The sequence below is a fragment of the Drosophila mauritiana genome, chromosome 3R, assembly GCF_004382145.1.
Source record: "Drosophila mauritiana strain mau12 chromosome 3R, ASM438214v1, whole genome shotgun sequence".
Classification (NCBI taxonomy): Eukaryota; Metazoa; Arthropoda; class Insecta; order Diptera; family Drosophilidae; genus Drosophila; species Drosophila mauritiana.
This window is the reverse complement of record NC_046670.1, coordinates 3,634,753-3,654,212: the sequence shown is the minus strand read 5'-3', so window position 1 is coordinate 3,654,212 and position 19,460 is coordinate 3,634,753. Positions and strand designations below refer to the sequence as shown.

General features: G+C 45.7%; 6 protein-coding genes across 9 annotated transcripts; 3 read left to right on the top strand and 3 right to left on the bottom strand.

Moving 5' to 3' along the window:
• Nucleotides 1-72: 72 nt before the first annotated feature.
• LOC117144246 (zinc finger protein ZFAT) lies at nt 73-2,374 on the top strand. The gene is made up of 3 exons (XM_033309325.1): nt 73-286; nt 350-1,843; nt 2,093-2,374. Exons 1-2 carry the CDS (start codon nt 152-154, stop codon nt 1,841-1,843), a joined length of 1,629 nt encoding a protein of 542 aa, XP_033165216.1. The 5' UTR covers nt 73-151; the 3' UTR covers nt 2,093-2,374.
• Nucleotides 2,104-2,460, bottom strand: LOC117144250 (PI-actitoxin-Axm2b). The gene is made up of 2 exons (XM_033309329.1): nt 2,376-2,460; nt 2,104-2,312 (listed from the first exon to the last, which is right to left on the bottom strand). The coding sequence occupies exons 1-2, from the start codon at nt 2,458-2,460 to the stop codon at nt 2,125-2,127; spliced, it is 273 nt and encodes a 90-aa protein (XP_033165220.1). The 3' UTR covers nt 2,104-2,124.
• A 460-nt stretch (nt 2,461-2,920) lies between these two features.
• On the bottom strand, nt 2,921-5,473 carry LOC117144249. Its single transcript, XM_033309328.1, has 3 exons — nt 5,193-5,473; nt 4,726-5,120; nt 2,921-3,849 (listed from the first exon to the last, which is right to left on the bottom strand). The coding sequence occupies exons 1-3, from the start codon at nt 5,412-5,414 to the stop codon at nt 3,000-3,002; spliced, it is 1,467 nt and encodes a 488-aa protein (XP_033165219.1). The 5' UTR covers nt 5,415-5,473; the 3' UTR covers nt 2,921-2,999.
• Nucleotides 5,474-5,996: 523 nt separating this feature from the next.
• On the top strand, nt 5,997-8,673 carry LOC117144243 (carnitine O-acetyltransferase). 2 transcript variants are annotated; one of them, XM_033309320.1, is made up of 5 exons: nt 5,997-6,061; nt 6,504-6,582; nt 6,648-7,714; nt 7,770-8,018; nt 8,075-8,673. In XM_033309320.1, exons 1-5 carry the CDS (start codon nt 6,030-6,032, stop codon nt 8,634-8,636), a joined length of 1,989 nt encoding a protein of 662 aa, XP_033165211.1. In that variant the 5' UTR covers nt 5,997-6,029; the 3' UTR covers nt 8,637-8,673. The 2 variants fall into 2 exon arrangements, with proteins under 2 accessions (XP_033165211.1, XP_033165213.1); XM_033309322.1 differs by lacking the exon at nt 5,997-6,061 and adding an exon at nt 6,305-6,424.
• A 280-nt stretch (nt 8,674-8,953) lies between these two features.
• Nucleotides 8,954-10,904, bottom strand: LOC117144244. Its single transcript, XM_033309323.1, has one exon. The coding sequence runs from the start codon at nt 10,891-10,893 to the stop codon at nt 8,971-8,973; it is 1,923 nt and encodes a 640-aa protein (XP_033165214.1). The 5' UTR covers nt 10,894-10,904; the 3' UTR covers nt 8,954-8,970.
• Nucleotides 10,905-11,578: 674 nt separating this feature from the next.
• On the top strand, nt 11,579-18,187 carry LOC117144240 (transcription elongation regulator 1). Of its 3 annotated transcripts, XM_033309310.1 has the most exons (8): nt 11,584-11,874; nt 11,941-13,430; nt 13,495-13,828; nt 14,767-14,917; nt 16,639-17,034; nt 17,110-17,474; nt 17,539-17,868; nt 17,932-18,187. In XM_033309310.1, the coding sequence occupies exons 1-8, from the start codon at nt 11,687-11,689 to the stop codon at nt 18,056-18,058; spliced, it is 3,381 nt and encodes a 1,126-aa protein (XP_033165201.1). In that variant the 5' UTR covers nt 11,584-11,686; the 3' UTR covers nt 18,059-18,187. The 3 variants fall into 3 exon arrangements, with proteins under 3 accessions (XP_033165204.1, XP_033165202.1, XP_033165201.1); XM_033309313.1 differs by lacking the exons at nt 16,639-17,034; nt 17,110-17,474; nt 17,539-17,868; nt 17,932-18,187 and adding exons at nt 15,197-15,366; nt 15,480-15,628 and having other exon boundaries at nt 11,579-11,874; XM_033309311.1 differs by lacking the exons at nt 16,639-17,034; nt 17,110-17,474; nt 17,539-17,868; nt 17,932-18,187 and adding an exon at nt 15,197-15,628 and having other exon boundaries at nt 11,579-11,874.
• The last annotated feature ends 1,273 nt before the right edge of the window (nt 18,188-19,460 follow it).

Genomic DNA, 19,460 nt, shown 5'->3' with positions numbered 1-19,460 from the left:
AGTGATAGCCGATATCCGTTCACAGTCACGGTTATCGATTATCTCTTCTTCGATAAGCGATTGTCGCCATAGCATATAACGATAAATTCACAAAGCGAAGTGTAGTTTGTTTGGATTTCATTTGCAGTTGGTTGTTAAAATATAAGGGAAAATGTCGCGGAACGTGACGCTCTCGGATGAACAAAGCCGGCTTAATGCGCGTCTGGAGGCGCACATGGTTTACATATGTCCGGAATGCGGCAAGGCCTTCCGCACTCAGGCCGAGTGGCGACAGCACCTGAACACGGCAAGTTGCGGGTTTTGTGTAAATCAAGTTCTGCTTTAATAATGGTTTGAATTATGCCCACAGAAACACGACTATCTAAAGAAGACGTACTCCGACTTCAACTTCATCCAGATCGACGAGCGCTTCCATGAGTGCCAGCTGTGCTTCAAATGGGTGGAGAACGCGCACAAGACAATCGCCCTGCTGCAGTACCACTACTTCATGCATCTGGAGCACAGTGAAACCTACCGCTGCGTGCACTGCCGCATGGCGTACACGAGGCGCCGGGCTCTGAACGTTCACCTACTGGACACGCACATGCGGGAGATCGAGAAGTACGAGAACAAGTTGCGCCAGATGAAGCGGCAGCAGGCGAAACCCACTACTGCGGCAGCACCAGCTGGAAATGCAGAGAAGCCGATGGCTGTGAGGCCACGAGGGCGTCCCAAAGGTTCCACGAAAAGAAATCAAAATGATCTGCTGCAAAAGGCTCTGATGGACATTGATCTAAACACAGAAATGGAAAAGTCCCCAACACGGCCAGTGACAGCACTAGCCGCTCCTGTAAACGCACCTAAGCCCATTTCAAATGTCAGCGAGCTGAATCTAGATCGATGTTTGAATGCCTACGAGGACATTGTGCGCAAGGAGAAGGAAGAGGTGGTGCCGAAGTATGACGACGAGTTGGATGCGCTTTGCAAGGAGTTTTTTGATGATGGCACTTCCGCCGGCAAAGGAGAGGCTGATGAGGAGCCGCAGCAAGAAGATGCACACCTGCAGGAAGGAAATCAGGAGGTGGTCATCATCGAGATCGATGCACTTGGCAAGGAGGAAGTGGCCCAGCTAAAGAAGGAAATGAAATCGGACGCAATAAGTCAGCCGACTAAACGTCGACGCATGTCTACGACGCCCAGCCGCGACTCCGACACGGAAATGTCCACCAACGGCCTAACGAAGCTCATATCGTACTTGTGTCCGAAGTGTGGCAAGGAGATCGCCTCGATGGACGGGTGGCGGGCACACGTATTCAAGAAGCACGACTTCGAGCACATAATCGAGAACAGTTTTAAGATCCTGGAGTCCGGGCGCAAGGCCATGTGCCTGCAGTGCCGCGAGGTGCAACCAACGACCGTGCGCTCACAACTGCAGAAGCACTGCTTCAAGCATCTGCCCTACCGGTCCTATCTCAAGTGCACACTCTGCGATCGCACCAAGACCAGCACCTCGAAGATCCTCAACCACATTCGCTACAACCACCAGGAGGAGCTGCAGCGTAAAAACAAGACGCAACTGCTTATTAAGCCGGAGCCCATGTGGGCCAGTCCCAAAAAGTCCGGTCAAGCGGCCAGGGCGGATGACGCCGGATCCGAGGACGATCAGGGCGAGCAAGCTGTGTGCGAGCACTGTGACAGAGTCTTTAGGAGCAAATGGCGCTACGAACGACACATTGCCTCTTGCAGGAGATCCGGAGCAGGCAAGCCAGTCGAAGGGACCGTTGAAGCCTTGTTCAACCATCTGCGAGAAGGGCACATGCGAATGAACGCCATCTGGAAGACGATGCAACGGGAAAAGCCTTAGGTATAGTCTAGTCGGTCCATAAAATATTCGTAAGTTTGCAAATCCATGTGCAAATATTGTGCTAGGGAAAAGTCACAATTAAGAAATACGACTTACATGCCTATGGAACATGTATCAATCTGCATTTAAGTTGTTATATGTTAACTATTTAGCGTATACAACTAAATAATAGATAGATATTTTAAACCCACTTCTCATAAATATGTTTTTTTAAGAACATTTCTATTTTTTATTTGCTGTGAATTATAGGCTTTGGAACATTTGGATAAAGGCATTTAAATTTATGGGCACGACCTTTGACAGTGTCTCAAGGAGCAGTAGCGATTTTGGTTGCCGCCACATCCGAGGTACTTCATCTTGAGGCACTTCCCGGTTCTCTGGTTATAGTACCACATTTCGTCCATGGCTCTTCTCCGGCAATCCCTTCCCCCAAATCCTTCGTGCTTGCCGCCGTCGCAATTCTGACGACCTGTGTGAAAGTGTAGAGATCAGTTATTAAAGTATACTTACTAAATGCTATTATTAAACATACCCCTAGGACGTCCATCGCAACGATTCTGGCCACATGCGAGAGATACGTAGAGCACAACGCAAGCTAGAACCAAAAGTAACTTCATTTTCAACGGATTGGAGGGTCGACTTGATTTGACTGATCCGTAAAACGATGGACTTATATAGCGGCGGCTGCCAACAGTTTTCCCAGTTCCCTAGAACGAGTTAAAAACATCTTTACAATGGACTCTTTTGTTAAATATTTTGAGGCTAAAAGGCGCTTAAATTAAACTTTTTGAAGGCATAAGATGTGGGATGAACCATTTAAAAACGTTGATTTAATGAAAATGCATTTTTTCCAAAACTTTCCACTTTCAACTCAAAACAAAGCTGCGAGATCGATCTTTAGATCAACCCTATTGATTTCGTGTCAGATCAAAAACACTTGTGCTGAATGTAAATATGATTTAAGCTGAATTATGTTTACCCGATTAATTAACATTCTTTTCGTTAGTCACTTTGTATTACTAATATGAGGAATACTTTCCTCACTCATTCATTTTTTACATCAGATTAAGGATTCAATTTAACGTGATGATTTTTTATTATGTATAAATTTAATTTAAAACATTTCATTTTAAATAGTTATTCAGTAAGGTAGTGTTCAAGGCATAGCTATCCATTGCGGAGCCCAAAAGGCACTTGGCTTACGACCGCGCATGTGGCTACCTATCGAGCGTCTCATTATTGCTCTGCGTCTGGAGAATGCCCTTTCCATGGTTCTAATAGTTGAGTCGGCTTCTGCGCCTTCCTGCTGCACGCGGTCATCATCCACCTCATGGTTGCTGGATATGACCACGATCTTCCGGCGACCATGGAACATCTCAGCCCGCTTTATCAGCGCCAGGAAGCGGGCGAACTTCTTCTCCAGCGCAGCCCTGTCCAGAGGCTTTGGCATGGGTTCCAGTAGCCCTTCCGCGTGAGCTTCTTCCCCTCCTGGCGATCCGGAAGCGGGTGTCACTCCAGTGGCTGGTGCAGCAGTGGAGCCTTCTCCCTCCACCGAGGTGACTCCTGGAGTGGCACCTGGCGCTGCTCCGTCGACTGCTGTAGTGGCTGCGGCTTCGGCAGGTGGAGCTGCTCCTCCATCGGCTGCTGGTGCTGGTGCCCCATCTTCAGCTGGCGCCGTTCCATCAGCGTTGAGCATGACAAAGTCCCGTTTGCCAAGAGTTCTAGTTTTAATTTCTGGACTGGACGCGTTCACTCCTTTCGGCGCAACCTTCTCGTAGACCTCGGACTCGGCGCAGAGATGTGCATATTTCGGGTTCGTTCCGGCCTTGCAGGACTCCGCCGCCTTTTGCCCGGACTCGTAGACGGGTGAGCCCACAACCGGGGCGTGGCCATAGTTGCACGCGACGAACGTCTGAATCCAGCCGTGCCGGGACTGCTGAACGATGGCACAGCCCACGAATTCAGCGTTCTCCTGCACGATCTGTAAGAAGTTGTACTTCGGCGAACTGTTAGAGGGGAACACAGAAGTTGGAGATTATCAAATCAGTTTTTTCAGATACTAATATAATCATGAAACCCACATCAATTTTATGTTCTTACATTTATCCTGGAAATTTGCAAACGAATCTTTACATAAAATATATCATTTTCGGACCAACAAATAATTTCAACTTTCTAAAGCTAAGTTCTTGGGTTAAGTTCTTCTATTAAAGCTTATAAAAACCTAAGATAAATATCAAAGATTCCCTTATTAATTAATTGCAATCAATATCATCTGCAAGAGTCATCCGGCAGAATGCAATCCCTCGCCAAAGAAGAGAGGCCAATGGAATCCACATGCAATCATTTCATTCTTAAAAAGATCGCGAAGCGGACGGCTACATGTAACATAAGAAGAATTTCATAACGGAGGTATAGTTAAAAGTAGCTGTGGAAATCATATCAAAAGACAAGATCAATAAAAAAATGTGAGTGAAACCAACATTAGGACTAAATTAATATAATCTGCGAGCGGGTGGCCATAATAATCAAATGGATTCCTCTCTTCTTAAAGTTCATGTAAAACTGTAAAAAGGCATTTGTCGCACACTCGCGTCCATTATTTTGCAACCCCTTGTATTATTTTAGGAACTAAAATAATGTTTATATTGTCAACATATATGTTGTCAAAATATAATCAATTGGTGTTTATAATAATTTTTAATAAATGATTTTTTTTACATTTCTTTAAATTTGTAAAGAGCTGCAAAGCTTAGATTAGATTTAGAAAGGTTTATAAAATATTAAAAACACATTATAATCATTTCACGTTCAAAATGTGAACCAAATCCCATAGGGACGTCCGAGTAAACATACATATATATTTTTGAAGTAGTACTTACTGAGATTCCTGCTCGGCATACTTCATGATGGTCACCATCGAAGTTCCGGCTTTTTCCCGCATCCAAACCCCTATGATATCCCTAAGGATATCCTCCAACTCTGGCAATTTTCCTTTAATGCCTCGATACCCAACCGTCTGGCCGGCGTTTTGGGTGAACTTCGTGTTCCGGCACTCGTCGTGCCTAAGGACACAATCCCTCACATTGAATTCAGCTAGGTAGGCCAGTTCCGAGTTCCACTTCAAGGTGCCCATCCGACTGGCAGGACTCAGTCCGTTGAACCCTCCTTTGGCCACTCTATCCCTCAACTCATTGAATCGACCCAATAGGAATCTTTCCACCTTTGGACTTATCACTATGACCTCAGCGTCCAGTGAGCACTTGTCGTGCAGTTCCTGAAGATGGTAAAAAGTTAGGATAATAAGTTATTTGCTTATTATCACGTGGCATTTAGTTTAGTAACTTACGATTGATGCGTTGCAAGCCACATGTTTGAGATTTTTGTGGCACAAGGATGGATCGCAGTAGTCCGGTAGTTCCGTAGAGGAGCTGTTTCCTAGCTCGGCTTGATCTGGCGATCCTCCAGGAGCTGGGGTACCAGCTTCGGTGACCGCTGGACTTGGTGTCGTAGTGGCTGCCATTTGAATGACCAAACAACTGGCAATCAGAAGAACTACAAGACCCAACATTTTCCATCCAGAGACCGTGGCGTATTAACGTTAGTTTTTCAAAACGTAGATAAAACGGTTCAAGCTGTGAAATCACAATTTGCAATGATCAAATGATATAGCAAAACGAATAATATACATACATTTCTTATTACAAAAATATAGAAAAAATTTCGAGGTTATGTTTTTAAAGATTTAATTTGGATTTCCCAAAAAATATAAAAATTAAATTTTAAAACAATTTAGTCCTAAAAGTTCACGCTATTCTACTTAATAATAACGTTTCGGCATTATCTTCATGTCGTGCGGAATATTTACCAAAAGGATCTTTTTTTTCCAAAGAACTCCCCTACTTTTTTATGGATACTAGAGCTGGGAAATCATCGATAGTCTTCTCAAAACGTACTCAAGCTTATCATAAACATATATAGCAAACTAATAGTATTGCTTATTTTTTAATATTAGCTTTAAAGAAGATTTGGAATTGCTTGTGATATTAATCGATTGTTTTCCATTGATAGCACAGTTAAACCAAAGACAGTGTTTATTTACTTGTTGCTATATGAAAACAGCTGTTTCTTGTTTTGATTTGAACATACATATTTACATATATATGTACATATATAGAATATATATATGTTAATTGACCGGAGCAAAACAAGAGTGAGGTGAACTTAAATTCCTTATTTCATCGTATGGGCAAGGACAGTCGAACTAGTTAAGGATTACATAAAAAGTGGTTATATATATATATATAGATGGTAAACAACATGTATTTTGCTGAAACACAAGGTGTGGATATCAAGAGACGCACTCTTGGGAGAGCGAAAGTAAATAAACCGGTCGCTGATAGCATTTAAGTTGGGCTCCACTCCACTCCACCCTTCTGCCTACGTGGACTGCTCTTTCGATGGCCAGTTGACTGGCAACTGCCGTTTTGCTTGCACTTGCCTCCTCCGCGGGCTGCTAATCGTGAGCCATTGGTTTATCGCTCCTTATAGCTAGAAGTAGATTATGTACAAATATCAAAGGTTAATTCAGTGCCACAGGCACACAAACCGGTGGTTGGACTTCAAAGTAACACTCGAACACAATTTCTCCGTTTTGCAGCCCAACGTCTGAGCGAATCCTCGAGAAACCCGACGCCGAGATGAAGTTTCGTGGCAATGGAAAGCTTTTGTGGAATTTGGTAGTGCTCCACATGGAATGCTTGTGAATCTCCGATCGTTAATCCATATCCCATTCGATTTGCAGACCAAGAACTCCTTCGCCCAACAGTCTCCAAATGGGATCGCCAAGAAAGTGCTGCCCGCCAGCAGCTACAGCACCGTCCAAAAGACCATTCCCTTGGAGCAGCCGAATCTGCTGAAGTACCACGTCCTGCCGCTGGAGGAAACGCTAAACCGCTTCATGACCACGGTGGAACCTCTGCTGACGCCGGAGGAGTTTCAACAGCAAAAGGGAATTACCTCCGAGTTTTTGAAGAAGCAGGGACGCGAACTGCAGCTGCTCCTGGAAGAAACCGGCAGCAAGGAGAAGAATTGGCTGGCCCACCGCTGGCTGAAGGCTGCCTATTTGACCTATCGAGACCCAGTCACCGTGTTCGTGAGTCCCGGCATGACCTTCCCCAAGCAAAACTTCAGGGACTCACGCGCTTTCGTGGACTATACCGCCAGGGTTATCTATGGCCTGGGCGAATTCAACGACATGGTGCACGCCAACCAAATTCCGATCGTTAAAATGGGCAAGAACGAGCTGGACAACAGCCAGTTTGGCAAGGTTTTCGGCACATGTCGTATTCCCAGACGGGGCACCGACGAGATCGTATACAATCCCGACTCCGATTATGTGGTGGTGATCTACAAGAATCACTTCTACCAACTGAAGATATACAGTAAGGAGGGAAAGCTCATTGCTGCTCCATGTCTAGCTGCTCAACTCGAGAATATCTTGTTGAAGGAAACGCAAGTGGGAGTACCTTATGGTATTCTGACCACCGACTCCAGGGACAATTGGGCCGAAGCCTACGAGTATCTGGCTGAGACTCCTGGCAACCGGGACGCCCTCAAGACCATACAGAGTGCTCTGTTCACCGTCTCACTCGATGAGGGTACTAGCCTAAAGGACGGCGAAGAGACTGACGAACTTATTCTATCGCTGATCCATGGCAGTGGCAGCAAGAGGAACAGCGGCAACCGCTGGATGGACAAGACTATTCAGCTGGTGGTAAACCCCAATGGAAACGTCGGATTCACCTATGAGCACTCGCCGGCTGAGGGCCAGCCCATTGCGATGATGATGGACTACGTGGTGCAAAAGATGTAAGTTGAATGGGGCACATGCGGTTCGAAGCAACTCCAATTCTATTCATTTTAGGAAGGAAGACCCTAGCTTCGGGCAAACTGGCTCACAGGACTTTGCTCCCGCACAGAAAATTCAGTTCTCTTCGGGCAATAAAAGTCTAGAGAAATCTTTGAACGTCGCCCAGGCAAACGTGGACAAACTTGCCGATGCTCTCCAAATGAAGGTTCTGAAATTCACCGGCTTCGGAAAGGATTTCATAAAGAAACAGCGTCTGGGTCCGGACAGCTTTGTTCAGATGGCTCTTCAGCTCGCCTTCTACAAGTAACTAGATCCTCCTACAGATTTTTAATGCAGCCGAATACATTTACGTTTTACAGAATGCACTCGGAACCGCCGGCGCAATATGAGTCGGCTCATCTGCGCATATTCGACGGCGGACGAACCGAAACCATACGCTCTTGCTCCAACGAATCCCTGGCATTTTCCCGCGCTATGCAGGACCCAAATGCTACCGATCAGGAACGCGCCGCTAAGCTTCGTGAGGCAGTAGTGTCTCATCAGACATATGCTAAGCTGGCTCTTCAGGGAAAGGGTGTTGATCGACACCTGCTTGGACTGAAGCTGATGGCTCAGGAGCATAGCAAGCCTATTCCCGAGTTCTTTAAGTCTCCAGGCTTTGTCAAGTCGAGTCACTTCCGCATGTCCACCTCACAGGTAGCCACTAAATACGATGCTTTCATGGGTTACGGCCCGGCGACTGACGATGGTTATGCCTGCTGCTACAATCCTCGGGATAATGATATCATATTGGCCATATCCGCTTGGCGCCATTGCCCAATAACGGATCACTTGAAGTTCGCCAAGACCCTCGAGCAATCCTTTTTCGAAATGAAGAATGTTCTCGAGAAGAACCCGCCTGAGATAAAGTCGAAGTTGTAAAAATGTACCAGAGTAATAAAATTTATCAGAGATTAAACTTTGAATGACTTGATTCAACAGATGGAAAACTAAAACTAACTTGAAAACTAAATTTGCTTTACATTCTAGCTCTTAGAATCAATCAATCTATTAAAGTTTTTTTAGGTGGGTGGGAGCCGATTTTAATATTAATAAATACAAAAGGCATGACAATTAGGAAGTTACAAATTTAACAGATTTTTTCTGTTTCTATTATCGTCGACAAATATTTTGGCAGGCTTAAGAACTGAAAAGTATTGTTCACTCTTAGTTTCTCTGAAACTAAACAATGGCTTTAATTAGTGGTCAGGTTAATTTATTTTTTACAGTTCTTATTAAGATAATAAACAAAGCGTGCAAAGTTAGTCTTCACTGTTTGAACTGTGGCTCGTCGCTCCTTCAGCTCCCGTCGCTGCTGCCGCATCTTAGACTTGAACAACTCCTCTAGCGCCTGGACACGATCACACATCTCCAACTCCGCGATGATCTGCGGCCAGTCGTCCACGGCAAAAATGTCCATTAGCGCATCGAGTCCTTCAGACAGAGCCCACAGGTCATCTTCCTGGGCACAGTAAGTCAATAGGAAAAGCACTATTGTCTTAACCAGGGGCTCTGAGAGCAGAGAACCCAGCGTGCCCAGCATGCGGTTCCAGTTAACGCGGATATTTATATCTGTGCACTTGCTAGCGCCCTCGATAATCATGTTCAGATCATTCTCCGTCATCTGACCGAAAAGATCCTTGCGAGACTTGAGCAAACTCAGCGAGGAGCGCATTAGTGACGTAATGGCCTCCATGACGGATACATCTTCGCTTCCCCTGAAGGCTTGTTGACCCAAGATCATCCACATGTTATAGAGGTTGCTGCAGCCGCCCAAATCTTCAGCGGGCAGCACATTGCATAGGTTCTGGAGGCAAATCAAGTACGATACTCTTAATTTTGCCACTTTCTCCTTGATATTCTCTTGCTGAGACACCAGATTTTCCACAGCAGGTTGCAGTGGTTGAGCCTTTTGCCACAGTTTCTCGATTACTTTGTTTTGTTTGATGGTCTCCAGGAAGTTGGGGGGCAGTCCCCCCGATCCACTGTCAGCTGTCTCGTCCTCCATTTCGTAATCGGCCACGCTCTCAGACTCTGAATGCTCGCTATCCGTGTCCCAGTTGCTCTGTTCATCGCTGGAGCCCAGGTTGGTTATAATCTCCGCCACCAGGCGCTGGGCATCTAGCAAGTGCTCCAGGTTCTTGAGTGCTACCTCGGCATCGCATTGGTTCGGTTTCGACTGATTGGCACTCTGTGTTTCCGTCATCTCCTCTGTCTCCATAGAGATTTCCAGCACGGGGGCCTCGTTCTTCGACTTTGCATTTAGAATTTCGTTTTTGCAGCTTTGCAGCTGGGCCTGTGGATCTATGGAGAGTAGTTTGTCTAGACTGTTCAGGATTTCCCGAGTGTGGGCGGCAGCGCAGGCGGGTACATTGCACAGGATACCGGCAGCTAAGGCGCTCAGGTATAACTGCGCGTGACTTTCTGTGGGAGCCGCAAGAAGCTCAGGTAGTATTGTACTGCTGGCCAGGACGTTCCACGAGCTGGAGTTGTTCTCAGACACCACCAGTACGAGTTGGGCCACTGAAATGGCAACTTCGAGTCCGAACTTTCTGTAGTCGAAGCCCAGCAGCAGGCTGGAAAGGAAGTTGGCCTGATTTAGTGCTTCTGTGGCGGTGGGCGAGCTCTCGCACAGATTTCGTAGCAGATGGATTGCTTGCTGGAAGGTGTCCGCATGCAACTCGTTCTCGAATCCACTTTTATTCAGATCATAGCTACGGACCAGGGTCAGCAGGGCGGTAAGTACGTCGTTCTCAACGAGGAAGTCGCACACCTCCGTGCCAAACACCGACAAATTCCGAAAGGCGCCGGCCGTCGCATTCCGGATGGCGCTCTCCTTATCGCACAGCAGGGGGGCCGCAATGCGGACCAACTCGCTGTCGCGTATTTCGGGAACCTTCTCCTTTCGCAGCGCCAGCACAGCGAATGAGTGCAGTCCGTTCAGCTTCTCCTCCACGTTGGCCTGCTGCAGGTGCACGCAAATCGCCTCGATGGGTCCGCAGCCCTCCGCTTCGCCCGCTGATTGCACATCGATTTCCGCCGAGGTGTCCACGCCGGATGGCGTCCGCGTTTTTACTTTCCGAACTTTTCCCATTTCAACAAAACACAACTGCACGTGTTTACTATGGGGCTGGAACATAAGGCGGCGGCTATTTGTGCTATCGATGTTTCCAGATAGTTTGCAGCATCGATAATTTGCTTGCCATTATCGATTTCATTTCATGCATTTCGCACACGTATTCTATAATAATAATTACAACAGCTACAAGTATGTACTTTTTTTATTCCCAACCCATACTTAAAAAATATGCAACACAAAACTTAAACTTATTTATTTACATTTATTCCTATAAATATATGCATCGTTTCATTTTTAAAAAAAAAGGTATGAAAAAAAAAAAACATTATTTTTTTGAAGACCGATTAATTATTTGGTAGTTGAATCGCTGAGTTACGCGGTTCAGTGATTCCTGGCTGGTAACGAAAAAGCGTGAGTATTTTGCCAGGTCTAAAAAGAGAAGCGTAATCGGCGAGTGAGGCTTAGATTCGCAAGGGCGAGAGAAGTTATAAGCAACGAGTGTTCTCGTTAACGGATTACAGATAGTACCGAAACACTTCGATTTGAACTCTTGACGCGATCGGGTCATGCTGAGCTAATAATAAAACAGACTCTAAAAATATTATCTATCAGATGTAACAAAATGAAACTCTTTGTCAACGTGATAAAAAAACGCCCTTTAATATACAGTTCAGAGTCACAGCGGACTGGCAACGACCTTCGTGTGCTGCCACCTAGCTTTTTTTAGTCGATAACTCGATAAATCGAGTAAACTGGGTTGTATTCACATCTCTAGCGGCAGAAAAGTGTAGAAAATTTTCAGGGATTTTGTAAACGAAAAGTGAGAGATTGCGTACAGTTAAATCTGTGTGCCATGGATGCGAGCTTAGAGGAGAGCATGGATAGCGATGGCGCCAGTTCGCCAATTAGCAAGACGGAGGCGAGGGAATCTCCGCCAGAAGTGGGTCTCAATGGAAACGGCAGTGGTAGTGGTAGCACCAGCCAGGAGACCCCAAATAATGGCGTTGCTATACTCAAGGAAAAACCCAACGAGGCCCATAGGTGCGTTGTCATGGAAAATCTGGTGTTTTAATGCTATAAAGTTGTTTTACCTTGACCCAATTACAGGAGCAAGCCCTTCAATGCGTTTAGTGGTCGTCCCATCGGGGAGCACACAGCCCAGCAGCAGGCGCTACAGCAACAACAACAGCAGCAACAACAACAGCCACAGCAGTCGCAGCAGCCGCAGCAACAAGCTCCTTCCGCAAATGGAGTCACAGGACCTCCGGAAATCTGGGTGGAAACCAAAGCGGAGGATGGTCGCTCCTATTATTACCATGCGGTAACTAGGGAAACCACTTGGTCTCGACCCGATGGGCCCTCTGTCAAGATAATGACGCAGGCGGAGGTGGAGGAGATGGCCAAGCGACCTGTCCAGGCCGCGAAGACGGAAGCCAAGGCAGCCGAAACGTCGGGCGACATTCCGCCAGTGTCGTCACATCTTACCTCGCAACCGCCGCCGCACCTGATGAGCCAGCCACCACCCAATGCGGCAGCACCACTGCTTTCCCAGCCACCACCCAATGTGCGGCAGCAGCCACCACCAATGTTCCAGCCACCTGGAATGCAGGCGCCTCCTGGGTTTGGACAGCCGCCGTTTTGTATGCCGCCTCCAACTTACGGATTTCCTGGAGGACCGGCACCAGCTGGGGCACCTTGGGGCGTGGGCATTCCGCCTTGGCAGCAACAGCAGCACATGCAAGACAAGCCAGCCAAGTCGCTTATCATTAAGCCGGGTGTAATCGATCCGGCGGTTATAGCACGAGCAGCAGAGTGGTCAGAGCATCGTGCTCCCGATGGAAGACCGTACTATTTCCACGCCGGTCGAGGGGAGAGTGTCTGGGAGAAACCGCAGGCGCTGAGGGACATGGAGGCCGCTCGCATGGCTGCCCACTCGGGCGTGACGCCCGCCGTGGCAACAGCTCCGTCTGGCCTACCACCACACTTGCTACCCAACCCTATGATGCATATGCCACCAGGATCAGGGCCGCCGGGATTTGATCCGCATGCTGCTTTCGCGGCTGCTGCTGCAGCAATGAAAGCCAATTCGGAAAACACAAAGGCTGCGCAGGCAGCTGCTTTGGAGAAAGAGGCTAAGAAGGCGGCGGAGGAAAAGCGAAAAAAGGAGGAGGAGCAGAAGAAGGCTGCGGCATCAGCCAAGCAAACGGACAAGAGTCGACCCGTGACAAGTACGCCCATCGCTGGAACGCCATGGTGTGTCGTATGGACTGGAGATTCCCGCGTCTTCTTTTACAATCCGTCAACTAGGACTTCGGTTTGGGATCGCCCCGAGGATTTGTTGAATCGTGAGGACGTTGACAAAGCGGTAAACGAACGCCCGGAGCAACTGAAGACTCCGCAAGAGAAGTCGGCTGAAGCCGAACAGAAGTCCGGCGAGGAGGCAACTCAAGAGCAGGCTAAATCGCAAGTTCAAGCCCAGCAACTGGATCAGGTGCAGAGGGTGGATGCGGATGATGATGACGACGACGAGGTTATCAAGATACGCACAGAGTCTGAATCTAGTGTGGAAGAGGTGCCAACCAAACGAGTTCGAATGAGTAAGTTACAGGCTGTTATAATCACAGAAAGGATACCTGTCACTTACACCTTTCGTAACATTAGTTTCCAAGTCAAAGCGGGCAGAGGATGCCGCCCTAGAGGCTGAGCAGCGGGCGGCCAAGGAGCGGGCCCTGGTACCCCTAGAAATGCGCGTCACCCAATTCAAGGAAATGCTTCGAGAGAAGGACGTATCGGCTTTCAGCACTTGGGAGAAGGAGCTTCACAAGATCGTGTTCGACCCGCGGTATCTTCTGCTGACTTCGAAGGAACGCAAACAGGTATTTGAAAAGTATGTGAAGGATCGGGCCGAGGAGGAGCGTAAGGAGAAGCGGAACAAGATGCGCCAGAAGCGGGAGGACTTCCGCAGCCTAATGGAAGAAGCCAGGCTGCATGGAAAGTGAGTATTGCTAGCTATCATCTATATCGTTATTACGTATTACGTAAGAGTGCCGAAAGGGTATACTAAATACGTTGAATAGTATGTAACAGGTAGAAGTAACCGTTTCCGACCCTATAAGGTATATTTATTCTTGAACAGGATCACTAGCCGAGCTGCTCTTGACCTCGGCCGCCGCCGCCGCACTGGGGCTGCATAGCGCAGTTGGAATGTGAAGACCCTTTCTTTGGCTTCCTTTTCCCTGGCTTAGTACGTCTGGTGTTTCGCATAGGGGTACCCTAACCGAGCTTGTAGGAGCTAAAGGAGTGAGCCTGTAATTTCGGTACGGTTACGGGTTAAGTATGTATGCTTTCCAAGGTGCTACCCATTGAGGTTGTCGTCCAACCGGAGTTTCATGGTGGCTGTGGTTTGGTACCCACATCGCGGGTAGAGTCGATCTTTGATTTACGGCGGAACGGGTGCGTAAAATTAGGGTGCTATGACCCATAGATCAGCATGAAAGCATTCAAATTGCTACCGGGTTGTTTACTCAGTGCACGCCAATAGCTTCATGTCCGAAAATCCCTTCAAGGTGGAACACGTCACGTAAAACCAATTCGGAGGGATCCGAGTCCCACTTTAGAGACGTAGACGCATCGCAAGATTGTTTTAGAAGATTCAGAAGATCCCAACGCCCGGAAACCGCAATTGTTAAGAATGCCTCAATTGTCTTATTTCTTAAAATAATGAAATATAATTGCACTCCACTAGATGAGTAACGAGAAGCTGATAGACGAAGAACTGTACTATTGCGTTCTCCCTTGTTTTATTACTGGGTAGGATTGTTATCCTATATTTATTTGTAAGCGTTCAGAAGAGGTTACTTAAGTCTTTCGTTTCATCCGTAAATCGTTCATGAAATGTTCTTTTGTAATACTTTGAATTCCAAACTCTTTCAGATCCTCATTCTCGGAGTTCAGCCAGAGGAACGCCAAGGAAGAACGGTATCGGGCCATCGAGAAGGTTCGCGAACGAGAGAGTCTCTTCAACGAGTACATCGTGGAGGTGCGGCGCCGCGAAAAGGAGGACAAGCTGTTGAAGAAAGAGCAGGTAGGCCTAGGGTATGCTGGCGCCCCTGACCCCATCACCTTACGTATCTCGATGTTTAAACATAAATGCATATCTTTATATATATATTTAATAACTTACCCGTATGCCAAACGTATTTACATAATGTGATTGATTTTCTGTTAACTCTTAAACCATAAACAACGTGTGAATCGAAACCGAAACAATCCAAACTGAAAATGATACCGAATCCGTACCCTGATCGAATGCATTATCCCTGAACGTGTTGGGTTCCCGGTGGTTTGCCACCCGATACCTTAGCCACTAGCTAGCAGGTTACAGCACAAATGCACCACCCAAAACACCAAAATACACAAGAGCAACAGCATCGAGAACCACCTGTACAACACCCTCGACAGTCTATTCCGCCCGCCGTCTGCCATCGCCGTCCACTGATCTACTTGACCACGCACATGTTTGCAATCTGTGTGGTGAGTTACTTGAAACATAACAAGCAAAAACATTTAAATTTGTTTTTCTGCAATAAGAGACAAATTTGGAAAAAATACAATTATAAAACCAATATAAACAAAACTATCGAAAGGTTGCCAAACTGAAAATTACCTGATAATCGTTGGTGTGATTTCCACTTCCCGAACTCCGCCCCACGTCGCCCCTCTCGGATGTTTTATGCGATGTGATGTGATGAAGAGGATGTTGCGATGATGTGATTGGCATTGGGATCATGATTGATGATGTTTGAAGTTCGCGATGGGCTCTCGGAGGGATGCCGCCGAGCAGGAAGCAGGCAGAAAGGGATTGTTCCAGAGATCCGGAGCGACTGCAGTTCGTGTGCAGGTTTCTGCGGCGCTAAGCAAACAGTATGAATAATACTTAATTTAATTAACCCACTATTTTCGTTTTGTTTACAAATAATGTACACACTCAGCAGTTTGTCACCTCACCGAGGCAAGCCCAAGGAACCGAACTCAGCCCCATCCCCACCTGCACAGAGCAAAGACGAACGATATTCCAAAGCCACAATATCCAGCTCTTTGCTCTGACAGGTCTAGGCAGCGGCCCAAGTCGCTGGAAGGCTCTCTGCCCCATATTTTTACCATGTACCATATTTTTACTGTAGATCTATCGACTATTGTACCCTTCGGCCGTGCTGAAGTCTGAACATCAAGGCCTGCTAATGAAAAGAGAAATTAAGGGCTTAGGTGGTCCGCTCGCTTTAAAAAAAAATATAAAAAAATGTATATAGCAATAGATAACGTTTTCGATATAAAGTAAAAATATCCGATCTGCCCGTGTCCGTTCGACTGTCCGTATAAACGACGAGATCTCAGACACTAAAAAAGCTAGAAATTTAATATTTGTTTTTGAGATTTTTGTCGATGGGCAAAACATGAAATTTGTGAAGGAAATTCCTTTAAGATGTCATAACTTGTTTTCCGTGTTTCGCTTGAGACAGTCCCATATTCTCTACGCCAGCAGGACTTGAATTAACCCAACGTTCTCTTTCAGTTACGTCTGAAATCGCTAATCAAACCCCTCTCTTTCAGGCACAAATCGTGTAACTATGTTCAATAGCTTAAGAAAAATAAGTCTAAGTCTTAAGTTAGCCAATTAAGCATAGAGTGTTAAGTGAAGCCGCATCAATTCAAGACCCCTCTAATTCGATCTCTTTGTTGCATTTCTCTTCTCTTCCGCATGGCTGGCATGTCAATATTACTTTCACAAACACTTTAAAACTCTAGATCCGCAAGGACTTTCTGGATATGCTGCGGGAGCGTCACGATATCGAGCGCCACACCAGGTGGTACGACATCAAAAAGAAGTTTGAGTCGGACCCACGCTACCGCATAGTGGACTCCATGTACCGGGAGGAGTACTTCGAGGATTACCTGCACATTATGAAGGAGGAGAAGCGGAAGGAGCGGGAGATGCGTGAGCAACGGGAACGGGAGCGACATCGCGAACGTAAATCAGATCGGAGGGAAAAGGACAAGGAAAAGGACAAGGGTCGGAAGGATCGAGGACGTAGCCGTTCGAAGGACAAGGACCGCGAGAACAAATCATCCAAAGAAGAAAAGGATAAAGTCAAGGAGGAAAAAAGCAAGTCGGAGAAAAGCAAGAAACGAGATACCACCCCGGTGAGTCGATAATCGCCTTAAGCGTTTTAGACCAATATTCTAATCAGCATATTTTAATTATGCTGCCTTTCATAGGAGGAGGGTGAACATCGTGAAGAGTCAGAAAGGGAAGAACGAGCCGGCAGCGACGACAGCGAGGTGGCTCGCCAACGGGAGAACGAGGCTGAGCAAAAGCAGAAGGAACGCGAGAAGAAGCTAAGGGTAGAGCAGAGTATTCGGGAGCGAGAGAAGGAGGTGCAGCGAACCTTGGCCGGTCATTTGAGGGATCGGGACAAGGAGCGCGAGCATCATATGCGCGAGGAGTGCATTGGTCACTTCACCGCTTTGCTGACAGATCTGGTGCGGACGCCGGACTTCACGTGGAAGGAGGTCAAGCGACAGTTGCGGAAGGATCATCGCTGGGAACTAATCGAAAGCCTTGACCGCGAGGATCGCGAGCGGTAAGACATTAACATTGTTGAAATTTATATTTAGTTATATTCAATAAATTTAATATCGTTGCAGAAAATTCAACGAGCACATTGACAATCTGATGAAGAAGAAGAGGGAGCGGTTCCGCGAAATGCTTGACGAGATTAGCACTCTGAAGCTTACCAGCACTTGGAAAGAGATTAAGAAGCTGATCAAAGAGGATCCGCGATACCTAAAATACAATTCGGACAAGGGCGAGCGCGAGTTCCGGGACTACATCAAAGATAAAACGATGACAGCGAAGACTTCTCTTCGGGAACTCCTGCAAGAGTGCAAATTTATTACTCACAAGAGCAGTGATCTCATCAAGGAAAATCCAAACCATCTCAAGGAGATTCAGGACATTTTGAAGAACGACAAGCGGTAAGAATAAACTCAATATTTTTAAAAATTGCGAGAATATTAGAGCTTTGTGAATCTTCCTAGCTATTTGGTGCTCGATCACATGGAGGAGGAGAGGAACACTATTGTGCTCGGCTTTTTGGAGGAGCTCAACAAACGCGGCCCGCCACCACCGCCCACAGCATCTGAGTCAACGCGCCGCAACAAGTAGAGTGGTATTTTAAACAAACTAATCATATTAATCATAACAATTAAATTATTATACTAAGACGAAGTTCCGCATCTTCGAATCTTTTAATTGAATAAAATACACACATTAAAGCGATTTGAAAGTGACAAATAACCGCTTTTTCATTCATAAATATTTATTGATCATTTATACGTTATGATAGAGTTGTGATTTCATCTATGTATTTATCTTAATTTACCATTTGTTTTTGCAATTCTATATAATTCTATATGTTCTTGTTTACCCATTCATCGGTTCGCCTAAACGTGACCGTTATTGTTTAATACACATTCTTGCTGCACTGTAGCCGAGTTTTCTAATGCCTAAAAATAAATACAAATACAATAATCCGTAATGTTATTCGTTTCAAAGCCAGACTTCCTTCCATCCATATGGAAATTGTTGTAGTATTAGGAACTAATATTGAAAATAATGTCTCCCCATCATGGTTGCAAACAAATCTTATTCCTCTCGATTGTATAAAGTTCTTTCTGGTTTTGGTGTTTTAACATATTAGGACGAGCTTAACTAACCTAATAGCACGTCGATGAGGGTTACGATCGTTAAATATCCAGACAGTTCGCGCTTATTATTATTATAATCATGCAGGTTTTGAATGTTACAAAATGTTTCCATTAAACACCTTTAACCAAACAAATTTAGATTGTTAGTGTTGTTAATACAATAAAGTTTAAATAATTCAGGATTGCATTACAATTTTGTGCACTTGTATTCTTCGAAATGCCCAATTCATATGAAAAATATTTTAAATTAAACGCGACCGAACATTTATTAAAAAAAACTTTTGTACAAAGGATGTTGTTATTAATAATTGAAAGAATAGAAGGTATACAATCTTATTTCTTCCCATCCATTCAGCACCCGTCCAATCAATATACACGCACCCACTCAAGCATCTAACTATTTTAGCTGGTGTTTTAGTTGACTGGTCTATACGATCTAGAATTTCGATTCTCTATGTTACACTACAACTGCTAGTTACTATCTGTTTAATATTTACGTGTTGTTGCTCTTATTGATTTCATTTTTCTGTTTCGGTTAGGCACAAAGTAACTGGTTTTCATTTCATCATGGCTCACGATCGAACGTTGCACTATTACAATTTTCATTTATTTTCTAGTTATATTTAGTGGCTACTACGAATTTATTGAACAGTTAGTGTGGTTTTCCTATAATTCCCTCTCATTACATTTAAATTTTAATATATTGCTAGTTTGTTCTTGTCTTTTGTCGTGCAAACCACATGGCATTGCTGTCACGTGGAAAATACAGGTGTCCTTGTGTCTTCTATATGTGTCTAATCTATTCTATTACAATTAAATGTTTCTTTTTGACATAAAAAATTGCGAGAAGGGGCGGGTGG

Excerpts from the sequence above, each read along its gene's own strand:
- LOC117144246 (XM_033309325.1), top strand. The coding sequence starts at position 152 with ATGTCGCGGAACGTGACGCTCTCGGATGAACAAAGCCGGCTTAATGCG. Across the intron at positions 287-349 it reads GGCGACAGCACCTGAACACG|AAACACGACTATCTAAAGAA; the intron begins GCAAGTTGCGGG and ends TTATGCCCACAG.
- LOC117144250 (XM_033309329.1), bottom strand. The coding sequence starts at position 2,460 with ATGAAGTTACTTTTGGTTCTAGCTTGCGTTGTGCTCTACGTATCTCTC. Across the intron at positions 2,313-2,375 it reads TTGCGATGGACGTCCTAGGG|GTCGTCAGAATTGCGACGGC; the intron begins GTATGTTTAATA and ends ACTTTCACACAG.
- LOC117144249 (XM_033309328.1), bottom strand. The coding sequence starts at position 5,414 with ATGTTGGGTCTTGTAGTTCTTCTGATTGCCAGTTGTTTGGTCATTCAA. Across the intron at positions 5,121-5,192 it reads TGGCTTGCAACGCATCAATC|GAACTGCACGACAAGTGCTC; the intron begins GTAAGTTACTAA and ends TACCATCTTCAG. Across the intron at positions 3,850-4,725 it reads TATGCCGAGCAGGAATCTCA|TTCGCCGAAGTACAACTTCT; the intron begins GTAAGTACTACT and ends CCCCTCTAACAG.
- LOC117144243 (XM_033309320.1), top strand. The coding sequence starts at position 6,030 with ATGTTAATTGACCGGAGCAAAACAAGAGTGAG. Across the intron at positions 6,583-6,647 it reads GAAAGCTTTTGTGGAATTTG|ACCAAGAACTCCTTCGCCCA; the intron begins GTAGTGCTCCAC and ends TTCGATTTGCAG. Across the intron at positions 7,715-7,769 it reads GACTACGTGGTGCAAAAGAT|GAAGGAAGACCCTAGCTTCG; the intron begins GTAAGTTGAATG and ends TATTCATTTTAG.
- LOC117144244 (XM_033309323.1), bottom strand. The coding sequence starts at position 10,893 with ATGTTCCAGCCCCATAGTAAACACGTGCAGTTGTGTTTTGTTGAAATG.
- LOC117144240 (XM_033309310.1), top strand. The coding sequence starts at position 11,687 with ATGGATGCGAGCTTAGAGGAGAGCATGGATAGCGATGGCGCCAGTTCG. Across the intron at positions 17,035-17,109 it reads AGAAACGAGATACCACCCCG|GAGGAGGGTGAACATCGTGA; the intron begins GTGAGTCGATAA and ends TGCCTTTCATAG. Across the intron at positions 17,475-17,538 it reads GACCGCGAGGATCGCGAGCG|AAAATTCAACGAGCACATTG; the intron begins GTAAGACATTAA and ends ATATCGTTGCAG.